At 32.6% G+C, this 14,972-nt stretch overlaps 1 protein-coding gene across 1 annotated transcript; it reads right to left on the minus strand.

Moving 5' to 3' along the window:
- Positions 1-10,396: 10,396 nt before the first annotated feature.
- On the minus strand, positions 10,397-13,390 carry LOC148769989 (uncharacterized). The gene is made up of 4 exons (XM_088819712.1): positions 13,000-13,390; positions 12,763-12,891; positions 10,911-11,112; positions 10,397-10,632 (listed from the first exon to the last, which is right to left on the minus strand). Exons 1-4 carry the CDS (start codon positions 13,267-13,269, stop codon positions 10,583-10,585), a joined length of 651 nt encoding a protein of 216 aa, XP_088675838.1. The 5' UTR covers positions 13,270-13,390; the 3' UTR covers positions 10,397-10,582.
- Between the last annotated feature and the right edge of the window lie 1,582 nt (positions 13,391-14,972).

The following is a 14,972-nucleotide window of genomic DNA, read 5'->3' on the forward strand; positions in this document are numbered from 1 at the left end:
TCAGACTTTTGGTTACATGGCGGCAGCTACAGATTCGGAAGAAGACCTGGAGGAGAACATACCCAATGGAGTTAGAAGTCCTTGATAGACCCAGTGATTCCTTTTTGCATCTTTTGACACCAATGTGCATGGTGGGTATATATATCTGCGATGATGAACTGGTACAATGCACAGTGTAGTGATTTTATGTATATATATGTAAATACTGCGTACGTCCAATATAAAGTATGAATGTAAATAGTTAGTATATTATCTATATAACTCATGCAGCTTTTCTAAATTATACTTGGGGTTTCTTACAACTACAACAAGACTTCACTCTAAAATTCAACTTCTTCAAGTTAAAGCAGCAACACCCCGTCTCACAATATACAAGGCTCTGTTTTAACGTGATTGTTATATTCAGTTTTCTAATATTATCAGGATATGGGGCAATAGCATATCATCAACCCCTTCAAACTCACGATAACATAAACAAAAAACATTTTGCAAATATATAAACCGGGCACCGGCACCGCGCATTGCGTGGTGCTCCAAAACTAGTATATATATATATATATATATATATATATATATATATATATATATATATATATAAAAGCGCAGGTTATCAAGTAATGGGCTGGATTATTTTCATCAAGTAGTGGCCTGGACTATTGCCTAATCGTTTTCTACTGTTTCCCTTTTTTTTTTTTTTTTGGGTAAATTACAACCCACCCTTGATGTATGGTCAAATTACGAAAAACCCTCTCTTGTTTGGATAATTACATCTACCCCTCAACTATGAATCTTCTTACATCTCCACCCTCTGCAAGGGTGGACGTGTAAGAAAATTTATAGTTGAAGGAGGTTGTTGTAATTACTCAAACATGATGGGAGTTTTCGTAATTTTATCATATCTCAAGGGGTGATTGTAATTTTACCCTTCTTCTTTTTTTAAATTAAATTTGTATTCTATTGTAATATTTAATTATTACTTGTGGCACTGAGTATATGATTTCTACGTGTGTTGCTCTCAATTATAGATATTCTATGTTAGTATGACAAGGCCTTATAACATTCATATATAAATAAATACGTAATCAGAGTGTGAAATAAGTATAGATGCATTTTGTCTTCAATAAAAATTCCTCATTTCCTTTCCTCATCAACTCATAGGTTATAAGATAAGATATCAACTTAATTTATATTTTTAATCTTGTGAGTTAATTGGGCTCAACAGGTGGCCTTGCTCAATAGGGATTTGCTATTTTTGTATTGTTCTATCTATTTTATTTTACGAAGATCCACATCTTCGATTTATTGTCGAAAAGACAAATGAGAATGATGAGCGAGCGAATACATCGGTATTTTATACGCTATCATTTCTCAAAGGATATGATGGATTCATGTATATACATATATAGTTCATATATTTATTGAATTGCTGTTGAAATTTATATTTGCAAGCTTGTGAATCCCAATCACTGCTATAAGCCTATGGGCCGACTTATCATCGAGTAAAAGATATAATAATCGCAGTTGAGAGTCGATTTATAGACTATGAGATTAACTCCTAGCCTGATGCTCGTGGAGCTAGAGAAACAATAATCTTTGTTTAAAGCCGATTTAGAGGCTATCGTATTAACTTCAGGCATAGTACACGTAGAACTTAACAAACACCATATAGAGGTCATACTATGACTCCGAGCCGAAAAACTCGTTGAATCAAGACGTTGGAATTCCCGTCAAGTAAATAAAATATAGCTCTCAGCCTAAGCTCGTTGAGACAAGAAGACCGATTTAGAGACTAAATCATTAATATAGCTCCGAGCCTATACCTCGTTCAGACAACAAAGCCGATTTAGGCATGATGAGGCGCGGACTAGGTCGCTCTCTTAAGACGAATTTCACGACCCCTTCTCTAATGAGGTGCAGAAAGGTTCCGATCGTATTGCCTATGGGATACAACAACCCAGCCTATCTCAACGCGGTAACTTCACCAAAACTGCACGTTCAAGTGAAGTAAAAGCTTAAACCAGACACATGCAATAACCCGAAATATATGTATATAATAAGGAGAGAAATTATGGAAAATTAAAAAAATATTAGCAAACTCTCTTATGCTTTAGAAAACAACTTTGTCCCCCATTTATAGTACAAAAACTTGACCACCATAAAACCTTTCATTAATATAGAATTAACGAAAGGGTCATTAGCAATAGGAGTTTGTGTGCATAAGTCCCCAATCAAGCATCTTTATTATTCTAGGTTTATGGGCTATATCTCTTTCACCAATAAGCCCATCCCTTTAATATCTTATATATAAAAGAAAGGAACGATAGGGCAACCCTAAGAAACCCTAATGTCATATTTGTATATTTTCTTTATTATTTTTTATTTTTATCTTCTAAATATTATTTTAGATTTTTATCTCCTAAACATTATTTTCAATTTTTATCAAAATTTTCTCTCCTAAGTATCATTTTAAATATCATTTTTGAATTTTATCAAATTCGTATCTCCTAAATACAATTGTAAATATTATTTTTGATTTTTAGTAGATTTTTATCTCCTAAATATTATTTTCGATTTTTATCAGATTTCTATCTCCTAAATATTATTTTATATATTATTTTCGATTTTTATCAAAGTTTTATCTCCTAAATATTATTTTAACTATTATTTTCGAATTTTATCAAATTTATATCTCTTAAATATTGTTCCGAGTTTTTTATCAGATTTTTATCTCCTAAATATTATTTTCGATTTTTATTATATTTTTGTCTCCTGAATATTATTTTCATTTTTTATCAATTTTTTATCTCCTAAATATTATTTTAAATATTATTTTTGAATTTTATCAAAAACATTTCACCTAAATATTATTTTTGACTTTTATCATATTTTTATCTCCTAAATATTATTTTAATTATGATTATTTTATCAACTTTTATCTCATTAACATTATTTTAAATATTGTTTTATATTTTTATCAAATTTTTATCTCCAAAAAATTATTTTTGTTTTTTATCATATTTTTATCTGGTAAATATTATTTTTCGACTTTTTATCAAAATTTTTATCTCCCAAATATTATTTTCGATTTTCATCAAATTGTGATCTCCTAAATATTATTTTCGATTTTTAACATTTTTTTATCCCCGTACCAGCCCAATCACTCCTCTCCTATTTTCAGCCATGAATATCTCTAATGCACAACCAATTAAATATCCCAAGTATTATTTTTTGATGATGAAATATTAATTATCATATTCTCAAATACGGACGATTCCCATAGACTTCCGACTCTCAACAGTTTCAACTTTTCTCTTCCACTTCAACAAGTTTGTGTTTTGTCTTGTTATTTATATCCAACTTCTCAACTTCTCCACCCCAGTTTTATCTCTCACCGTTTCTGCCAAATGTTTGTGGCTTCATAAAAGGTTACCTATTTTGCAATTTATTTTCTCTTCATAGTTCATGATAAATCTGATTTCAATTTTTACAAGAGAGGGTAAATAAATCTGATTTTCATCCCTAGCGGATTTGTTGACATCGTTTTTCTGAATGTCTACAACATTTGAATTTTATTTCTTCATCCAACCTAAGGCTTCTTCTTTTGGTAACCAGACTTTAGAATTTTTGTCTTATTTTCTTCTTCATCCTATTGTCTGTGTGGTAATTAATTTGCATCTTTTTCGATCATGGCTTATAGGTAATTTTATTTTGTTAAATTATGTGTTTCATTAATTTATACCAAAGATTTAAATTTCGTGTATAACAATTATTTCCTTTTAGATGTTATAGGACATGTTAGTGAAGGGGCTGATTTGAGAGAACTCAGCAAAAATGGATGGAGCCACAAGCTATTGGAAGTCGGCCTTCGAGACTTACTGTTTTAATGCAATATTTAATTTATTGTTTATATTTATTTTTGTTTCTTAATTTTTCAATTGTTAATTCCAGTGGCAAAAGGTAGTGGATAAGGGCTTAATTACGATGCAAGATGTATATATGGCCTTTTACGTTGTTATGTTATGGATAGTTTAGTTTTGATTATGTTAACTAAGTTATTAAAACTAATTACTTTTAAGCTCAACATGGATGACATAGTTGATGATTTTGTTCCAATTTCAATTTTTCAATCTATGTGATGATGTAAGAAATAAATCACCTTTAGTGTTGAAGCTGGGAGAGCAAAGTAGGTCACGTGCTCACGAGCTAGATAGTCCTGAAAACTTTAATTTACTCAAGGATCCTGCGAATAGAAAACACGTAATCTAAGTCGGGGGTTGATCCGGCGGAAACCCCTCCGACGCTCAAGTAACACGTGCGGATAATCAATAATAGCTGAGAGAATTTTTGTAGAGGGAGTGATTAAATAATAAAATGTGTGCCATCACACTCTCTCTCTCCGCATTAAATGCACCTACAAAGCGCGCGCGTGCACGTGCTTCCAAGCGCGCCACCTTCTACTTTGGAGCGCGCGCAAATCTCGCTATTCTCTACCCAATTGTGCGCGGATTTCACCTCGCTTCACTAAATCGCGCGAGAATTTCAACGCGCTCCACCAAATTGTGCGAGCTCTCCAGCGCATCTCACCATATCGCGCACACTCTCACACGGATAAATAAATAATTATTATTTCTCCACACCACGCCAGCAATTAGCGGTACACCACAACACCGATCTACTCTCGACACGATTCGGTACCCTTCTCGACTTATCTCCCATATCGAATCGAAAGTGGGGGGCTTGCGAGACAACTCCCACGAGGAGCCAACTAGCTCGGTCCTACAACCCGTTGCGAGGCAACTCCCATGAGGAGCCAACTCCCTCGGCACTACAACCCGCAGCGAGACAACTCCCACGATGAGCCAACTCGCTCGGCACTACAAATCCAACATTAGAAACACTTAGAGATATTATGAGAATCTATATAGCCTGGCCAGCTTGATTACTCAAATTTCTCTACTTGTTTTCGACAGGTCGTTTATTAAAACGTGGCCACGGTTCAAACATACGTACGACCCACGAGGTCTAACAAGGGGCACGATCCCCATATAAAAAAAAAAAATCTTGAGAGCCTGATCCACTCATCAAGTACATCACGCACAAGGCTATATGTAAACACATATAAGCAACGCGTCAAACCATTGACAACGTCAATACATAAACAAATCCCACGAGGAGATAACAACGCCGACGACTCAAGTAATTTGCATCGCGACATTTTGGTCGCGCTACGCGCCAACGCGCCTTCACTCCCCTCCGACACACGCTCCAACGCGTTTTCGCACACCATCAGGCCTTACGCCAACGAGCGACTACTATAATTTTTACTCTTGACACGATCTGTCACCCATTTCGACATGGCCCCCACATCGACTCGAGAGTGGGGGGCTTAATGATATGCCTAATTGGGCCAACCCAATGAGCCTACTATTTCTTTATCTAATGGGCCACGAACCCAATATTTAAGACCACTATCACCGAGGCCCAATCACCTTCAAGTAAGGTTTGGGCCCGACAATCTCAACTAAGCTATAAATAAATGTTTGAACTCAATCCTTAAGGTACGTCCTATTAACTGAGCAATAATACAAAATGTATATTCTCTTGACTATTTTTATGATCAGCACGTCTGACTTGAGCGTCGGAGCCCCCGGCCTAGTTCATGTGTTCTATGATCGCAGGTATCTCAAGGTCATCAAGCTCGTGAGCCAGTGATCCACTCTGCTCTTCCAGCTCATCCTACTTCAACTCTCTAAGGTGATCTAATTTTAGAATCATCACTATGGTATTAGTTGATCATTCAATTCATTTTTTAAATTATTCAAGTAAAGTTATTTGTTTTTTTTTTTTTTTTTGGTATAGAACACTTAGTAATGTTCCACTGATGAATTATTAATAAATAATTATAACAGAATTTTGATCATACGACACATCAAAAATTTGTTTATATATATTCTTACAACATCAAAAACAATGCAATTTGTTGTCCCGTGCATCGCACGGGTACAATTACTAGTTTATTATAAATAAAGGAAACATTCATGTATATGACAATATTACCCCCAACCCTTTATACCCAATTCCTAATTGTAACTCCAATTTAATCAATTTTGTCCACAAAAATCAAAATTTGACTTTTGTTTTTCAAAAACTTTATTTTTCACAAACAAAATTAAAAAAAAAACATTTTTGCTGCCGGATTCCGATGTTGACATTTCAATTTATTTTTTGTTTAGTTTTTTTCTCCTCAAGATGTTTTCGTTGACTTTTTTTTTCTGGTCTGTTTTTTTCCACCGGATTCCGGTATTGACTTTTCAATTTTTTTTTCTTTCTTTCGGATTTTTCGCCGGTTTCCGGCGTTGACTTCTTTCAGTGTTTTTTTTATGTTATTTTTCTTTTGTTTTTTGTTTTACGTCCGCCGCTAAACGTCGTTGACCGTAATTGTGCTGTCACTGACAGTAAATTAAGGTAATTATGCTGTCAATGACAGTTAATTAACGTAATTGTACTATCGTTGACAATACATTTATGTAATTGTTGTGTCGTTGATAGTAAATTAACGTAATATTATTATTTTTATTTTTTGTTATTTTTTTATTTTGTTTGATTTGTTGACAAGTCAACGTAATTATATTGCTGTCGTTGACAGTAAAATAACTGTAAACACAATAATATTACTGTCAACAACATCAATATTATTATTTTTTTGGGTTTTTTGTTTTGTTTGAGTTATTCACGGAGTAACGTAATAATATTACCGTCTATTATTGTAATATTACTGTAAACACAATAATATTAGTGTGGTTGACGGTAATATTTTTGTTATTATAGTAATATTGTTGTCAACCACATCAATATTATTATTTTGTTTGGAATTTTTTGTTTGTTTGAGTTATTCACGGAGTAACGTAATAATATTACTGACTATTATTGTAATATTACTGTGGTTGACGGTAATATTACTGTTGTTATAGTAATATTATTGTCACTCACAGTAATATTAATTCTTTTGGCTTTTTATTATGTTTACATTTATTGAACGGTCAACATAGTAATATTACTCTATCACACAATAATAATGAGTTTTGTTGTGTTAATATTATTGTGCTAGAGATTAATATAGCAAGTGTGTTAAACTATAGTTTAATTAATTTTACTGTGTTGAACAGTAATATAGTTAATATTACTGTCAATCACAGCATTATTGTTGTTTAAGCGGGAAAAAAGTTACAGAGAGAAAGAAAAAAAATCGAAAAAGTCAACGCCGGAAACCGGCGAAAAAATCCGGAAGGAAAAAAAAATTGAAAAGTCAACGCCGGAATCCGGCGGGTAAAAAAATTAGCGAAAAAATTAGCAATAATGTTGTTTAAGCGAAAAAATTGAAAAAAAAAAAATTGGGTAAAAATTGAATAATTTGTGAAATTTGGGGTCAAATTGAGGTTAAATTAAGTTAAGGATGAAATTGGAGCATATTAAAGTATGAGGGGTTATTTTAGTCCTTACAAAAATCTGGACCATGTATGGACGTATTGGTAAAGGAGTTTTTTGTCTGGATTTATTTATGAATAAGTACCCATTGATGTGCTTATTTGTAATCACCCCTTAGTTAAATTCAATTTAAAGTCTTCCCTTATTATATTTGCATGATTGGTGGTGTTACGGACATTTTGTATTTTAATTCATAAATTGAATTTATTTAAAAAAAAATAGCATAATAAAAAAGCGGTTGACCTACCAGAAAAAAAAGTTTTCGAAAAAAAAAAAAAAAAAAGAGTCAATGTCGGAGTTCGGCGGTCTCCGGTGGTGGCAGGTCAAAATTGGGGTCAAAATTGAAATTATGGTCAAAATTGGTTCATTGGTAAAATTAAGCTAAATTGGGGTGTAAATCATGAAATTGGAGTTGAATTGGGTTTCAAGGAATTGGAGGTAATTTTGGGGGAAAATTACATTTTTCGTCCTCATACTTTACTCACTTTTTCAAAACTGTCCCTAAACATTTTGGAGTTACAATAGTAGTCCTTAATCATGCCATTTTTTAACAGAATTGGTCCGCCGTTAGTTTTTGCAGTTAAGTTGGATGGAAAATGGCAAGTGCCTCTGACATGCCTTCAATTTACAACACTACATGAAAATGGACTTTCCACAACACGCATTGCGTCTTGTTAAAACATATTTTTTATAATTATTATTTTTAATTAAAATTTAATATAAAATCGAAATCAAATAAATTCCAAAAAAATCAACTCGTTTCGAAAATATTGTTTAAAAAATCAAAATATAGTTTAAAATTTTAAAATATTGTTCCAAAATCGGCATTTTTGGAATTCAATTAGAATGTATCGTTTCAAACCAAAATAAAAAATCCGATAGGAATTGGGGAATTAGAAATCTTCATTCCAATTTTCGCCTCTATTCAATTCCAAAAATCCCAATTGTGAGACAATATGTCGAGTTTTAAATCATTCCATATGGGTGAAAATTGGAAAGGAGTTTTCTTATGCTGCCTAGTTTGATCGAATTTTTATTTTATTTTAAAATAGTATTTTCATTCCATTTCCGAAAATTCAGATTTTAAAACACAATATTAGTTTTTTAGACAATATTATGATTTTTTAAACAATATTTCTGAATTTATTTTGAAAAAAGCAATCGAGTTTTAGATTATTAAATAAGGGTGAAAATTGGAACGGAGTTTTCTTACTCCGCCTATTACGATCAGATTTTTATTTTATTTAAAACAACAATTTTCATTTGGATTCAAGAAATCCTGGTTTTAAAACATTATATTATTATTTTAGACAATACTTCTAAAAATATTTTGAAACAATTTATCGAGTTTTACATTATTAAATTAGGGTGAAGAATGAAATGGAGGTTTCTTATCCCACTTATTCGGATCGAATTTTTATTTTATTTTGAAACAATGTTTTCATTTGAATTCCGACGTTTGAAAGCAATATTTCATTTTTTTAAAACAATGTTTCAATTGTTTAAAGAATATTTCTCAAAATATTTTAAAACAATATATATCGATTTTGGTTTTTTGGAATTTAAATAATTGCGAATTTCAATCAAGTTTAAATTATGAAAAATTTGTTTTAACAAGACGCAATGCGTGTTGTTAAAAGTTCATTTTCATGTAGAGTTGTAAATTGAAGGCATGTGAGAGACACATGCCATTTTCCATCCAACTTAACTGCAAAAATTAACGGCGGACCAATTCTGTCAAAAAATGGCATGATTAAGGACTACTATTGTAACTCCAAAATGTTTAGGGACAGTTTTGAAAAAGTGGATAAAGTATGAGGACGAAAAATGTAATTTTCCCTAATTTTGGTATATTTAAAAGGGTTTTCCTTAGTTGCAAATAAGTTTATTGATGTTTATGCCAATAAATTATTTTTATATTGTAATTTTTCTTAATGCTAATAGTTTTATTTTAATGTGCAGAGATGGAATAATTACTTTTTTTTCTTTATCACAAATAACCTATATATCCTAAAAGAAGGAGGAAAAAAAAAAAAAAAAGAAACGGCCAAAATAGGAAATGACTAAAATACCCCTAGGGGTTCTTCCGTTTTAATATATATCGAGAGAGAGAGAGAGAGAGAGAGAGAGAGAGAGAGAGAGAGAGAGAGAGAGAGAGAGAGAGAGAGAGAGAGAGAGAGAGAGAGAGAGAGAGAGAGAGAGAGAGAGAGAGAGAGAGAGAGAGAGAGGTGTATTATATATGACCGACGCAAACGGCTCGTCTATGACCGAGATTCCACATCCGGTGAACTTCGTAATTATGGGGTGAAGACGATTAGGGATTGATTGAAAGATAATTATGGGGAGAAAAAGATGCTACTACTTATATGGGGATGCGATTACGAAGATCGATAAGATGAGTATACTATTCAACAAATTGGAGGAGGAAGAGGTAAATAATAAGGACTTATTTTGCAAGATAAATTATAATCTTGGAATTCAATTTAATATAATATAAATTATATTAAATTTACGTTTCTACGGTGGGTTTATGTTGTTTAAAACGATTAAAATCGTCCTAATTTACCAAAAACTAACTTTGAACACAAAAGTAATTTTTAACCACGAAAAAATTATGATTTAAACCGCATTTTGAATCTCGAATCTATTTACTATAACGAGATAATAGTTTAAAAATTATGTCTCAAAATTAAAGCGAGTTTACCTTCGTCAAAGCAATAAATATCGTCCTAATTGACCAAAAAATAATTTTAAACAAGAAAATAATTTCTCAACCTGTACTAAATTATGATTTAATCGCATTTTGAATCTTGAACCTATTTAGGATAAGGAAATAGATATTTTAAAAATTATTTCTCAACATTAAATCCGGTTTATGTAAGTCAAAGCAACTAGAATAGCACGTAATTCATAAGAAAACAACCTTAAACCGGTAGAAATTATGATATAACCGCTTTTTGAATCTCGCATCTATTTACGATATAACCGTTTTATCAAAAGTATCCATTTATCAATTGTCTCTATTCATGTTCACAACCCAAATCCAGAAACATAAATAATGTAGTTCACAACCCGATTAGATGACAAGCAACACAGCTTAGCAATCTTCCTGTTCTGAACTAGAAGAAGGTTCTGGACTAAAATCATCTGCAAATTAAAAAAAATAAAAAAATCCTTGAAGGTGTTAAATGCAAGTGAAAAAGAGTACAATACAAAGCTGCTAAAATTTCGATAAAACGAAACAAAAGAAAGTGCAAATACTTCAAACACTACGTACAACATAAGCCTCTTTTGTTTAATATTCAAAATTTTGAAGTTGTACGAAAGACAGACGAATATGTAAATGTATATATAAAAGACGAAAAAAAAAAAATGAAAAATCATAAAAGAAGAGCAAAGATTGAATTGAAAAAAAAAAAATTTACCTGTAACAGGAAGAGGGACAATCTGAACAGATATTACTTCAGTTCGATCGATTCCGTAGTTAATTACTGTTTCGAAACATTTGAGTTGTTCCTCAGAATTAAGTGTGGCGGTTGTAAACGTCAAAGACAATAGATAGCCGCCCATGCACGGATATTCGGTTGCTCTGATAACGTCCACCACCGAGCATTCGTTGGGCAGCAGCTACACACACACATACATACAGATATAACAAACGAAGCAATAACTCATTAATTATTCTATGAGTAAACAACCACCCCTGGGGCATGGTTAAATTACGAAAACCCCACTTCCGTTTGGATAATTACAGCCACCCCTCAACTATAAATTCAGTTTCAAATATAGTGGAATGTTCGATATTATATGGAATATTATCACTTTTGTACCCGTTTGTTTTATCCCATTCAAACTCCACATTTTGAAGCAAGATGATCATAATATGTGTTTTTTGGAAACTGTATTTTTAAAATACACAAAAAGAAAAAGAAAAAGAACGAGTTAATTGCATTGAGCCCCCTGTGAAATGTCTAATTTCCATAAAAGTCCTTGTGTTAAAACAATTGGCATTTACCCCCCTATGATGTGTTTTATTTAGCCTACCATCCCCTATCCAAATAAAGCCCGTTGACTGCATTGAAATGGCTATATTGCCCTTATGAATGTAATCCAAAAACAGCTGTCCATCAAAATTTGTACCTTATATATTTGTATTTCTTTATGTATATTTGTTTTATATTTTTAATAACTTTTAATTATTCTCTTATGTATTTTTAGGAACTTTTAAATTTGTACATAAATATTCCAAACACTATACAAAAAAATATATTAAATGTAAATAAATCTTAAAAATTACCATATCAATATTTTATGTCATAGATATTTTATTTTGTCTACAAATTTTTATTAATATTTTGATATCTAAAAAATAAAAATACCAAAATATTTTATTGTTAATAAAAAAAATCTGCCCCATTCCATTACCCAACATCTCAATTCTCAAACCCCAAATTCTGAATCCAAAAAATCCAAAAATCAATTCAATGAACTACCCTTGAAGAAAAAAATCAGAACAGTCGAGTCCTTTTCTTTTTTGTTCATCTGCACAAAATCAGAAAGTAGAAATAAAAAATAAAATTAAAAAAAAAATAAAAAGCAGGAAGAAATCTGCTCTTCTTGCTCGTTTTTCCGAAAATGTTAGCCCTAACTCCGGCGAGGTCGTTGGTGCAGACGAGGAGGGAAATAGCTCGTCAAGCGGGATGAGGAGAATAGGCGGAGTATTGCGCGGTCCTAGGAAGGGATGGGGGGATGGACGACGACTGAGGATGCGATGGAGGCGGGGATCGAGAATGCGCAGCCGGCATAGATTAAGAAACCCAGGGGAAGAGAAGACTGAAGAGGGCCATGCCTGAGGAAAGTGACGGGATGAGAGGAGCTGTCAATATCTCCAATAGGAGCGATGAAGAGTTACATTTTGGGTTGGGGTCTGGTTTTGGGGTGTGGTTTTGGGTTGATTGGGGAAGATGGCTTTTTACAAATATTGGGGATTGAATTGAAAATTTTGAAAACTTCATTTTGGGCCTGATTAAAATTATGGGGTGAATTTATAATTGTTTAAATTTCTAATTTAAAGGGTATTTGTGTCTTTTTGCGTAAAAAATACTCACCCATTCGCACATTCCGCGCGTGCTACACACGTTTGGATAGCAGGGGCCTTATTGCCTTTGACTAATTTTCATAGGGGGGTATTTGCTAATTTTTTTAACATAAGGGTTTTTTCAGCAATTCGAGATTACATAAGGGTGGTTTTTGCAAAAAACCCGAAAAAGAACATACATTTGTTTTGCGATAGTAACCTAATGCAATTTTGGCGGATTTGTTAAGAAATCGCGCTTTTTTGCGATTACGAAGTTCGGTGGATGTGGAATCTCGATCATATACGAGCCGTCTACGTCCACCGACGGCCTGCAGTTTTTTTAAAATACGACAAAATTGAAGCTTAAAATAAATTATTAATTCGAAGAAATAAAAAGAAAAATTAAAAAAATAAGGGGGGGGGACGAACATACATACCGCCCTGAAAAGCCTACGAGCGATCCCCTTCTTCTCCACCGAGATTATTTTGAGTTGTTCGCGTATATCAATTATCAGATTCGACACTTCCAATTTATTCTTCGTATTATTCTCCTCCAATTTCAATTTCAATTCCAATTCCAATTCCAATTTATTCTCGACCTCCGTATTAATCAACACCACCTCCTCCAATTTGTTGATTAGTGTGTTCATCGTATCGATCTTCGGCCTCGCATCCCCAGATTTGTAGTACCGTCTTTTTCTCTCCATAATCTTTCAATCCCTAATCGTCTTCACCCTTTCCCTTTGGCCCCCTTTCCCTTTGGCCTTCTCGTCTTTTCTTTCCCTTTCGTCTTTTAAATAACCCCCTCTCTCTCTCTCTCTCTCTCTCTCTCTATATTAATAAAACGGAAGAACCCCTAGGGGTATTTTAGTCATTTCATATTTTGGATTTTTTTCCTTCTAGGATATAGTATAATGTATATGGTTATTTGTGATAAATAAAAAGTGATTATTCCATCTTGCACATTAAAAGATAATCACAGTGCAGTCAAAAAAGGAAGAATGCACCAAGAAGAAGAAAAATCGCTAAGATAACATATAACTATCAAATAGCTAGGGGTGAAAGTCGGATGGATCAGATCGGAATTTGCCTTTTCGGAAAATTTTCAAAAAATTTGGAAGTACAAAATCAATTCCAATTCCAATTCCAATTCTAAAGTTTTCGTAATCTAGAAATTCATTCCAATTCCAAAAAGTCCGAGAAATTTCGGAATTTCAAAAAAAAAATCGGAAATCACACAAGCTTTAAAATTTCAAAACTTAGCGGAGATTTTCTAAAATGTTCATAATTTTCCAAAAATAAGAACATCCTGTCGATAAAAGTAAAATTAATAACTATTAAATTTCAGTTCAAAAAAATAAATAAAAATACGCACAACATAATATAAAATAAAACTTCTAAAAAGAATTCATCATGTCAAAATCCTAAAAAAAAACTTATAGGTGTATTTTTCGGAAAATAAGTATTATATAATATATATTATCTATAGTTGTATTTTTCGGAAAACAATCGGAATTTTTCGGAATTAATTTCGGAAATTAAATCGGATCGGAAATCGGAAATTCCAGATTTATTTTATAGAATTCCAATTCCAATCCAAAAAAATCGGAAATCGAATTTTCAGAAGTCGGAATGAAAAAAGTTGTTCCAAAATCGGAACTTTTCAAATCGGAGCCAGCAGAAATTGAAATTTTCGTTCCAACTTGCACCCCTAAATTTATTTTTTTTGAAAGAAGGGAAAATATGATTAGGCACCCAAGGCCAAAGAAGTAGAGGAAGGAAGAGAGTTCCCTTCTAAAACATTCAAGACATTAAGAGAAGCTAAAAAATGAGCAAGATAGTTCCATTGCCTCTTAATAAAGGAAAATGAGCAAGAATTGAAATGCCTAGCCCGAAAAGGGCAGTCTTCAACTATGGGACCAAAGGGTTTGAGGAACTGATCTCCTCGTTTGAGGGCAAAAAATTACCCCCAATTCCTTAAAACCCAATTCAACTATAATTTCATGATTAACACCCCAATTTAGCTTAATTTCACCAATGAACCAATTTTGACCCTAATTTCAATTTTGACCCCAATTTTGACCCGCCACCACCGGAGACCGCCGGTCAGCCGCCGTTGACCGCCGGACTCTGACGTTGACTCTTTTTTTCTTGTTTTTCGAAAACTTTTTTTTTCTGAATTTTTTTTTCTGGTAGGTCAACCGCTTTTTTATTCTGCTATAATTTTTTTAAAAATAAATTCAATTTATGAATTAAAATACAAAATGTCCGTAACACCAACAATCATGCAAATATAATAAGGGAAGACTTTAAATTGAATTTAACTAAATCCAAATTAAATTAATTACTATTAAAATTAGGGCGAATGACAAAAAGGCCCCCATCACATGGGACTTAAATGCATTTTGGT

This window comes from Erythranthe guttata, chromosome 6 (assembly GCF_056151865.1).
Source record: "Erythranthe guttata isolate IM_541 chromosome 6, IM_541, whole genome shotgun sequence".
NCBI lineage: Eukaryota > Viridiplantae > Streptophyta > Magnoliopsida > Lamiales > Phrymaceae > Erythranthe > Erythranthe guttata.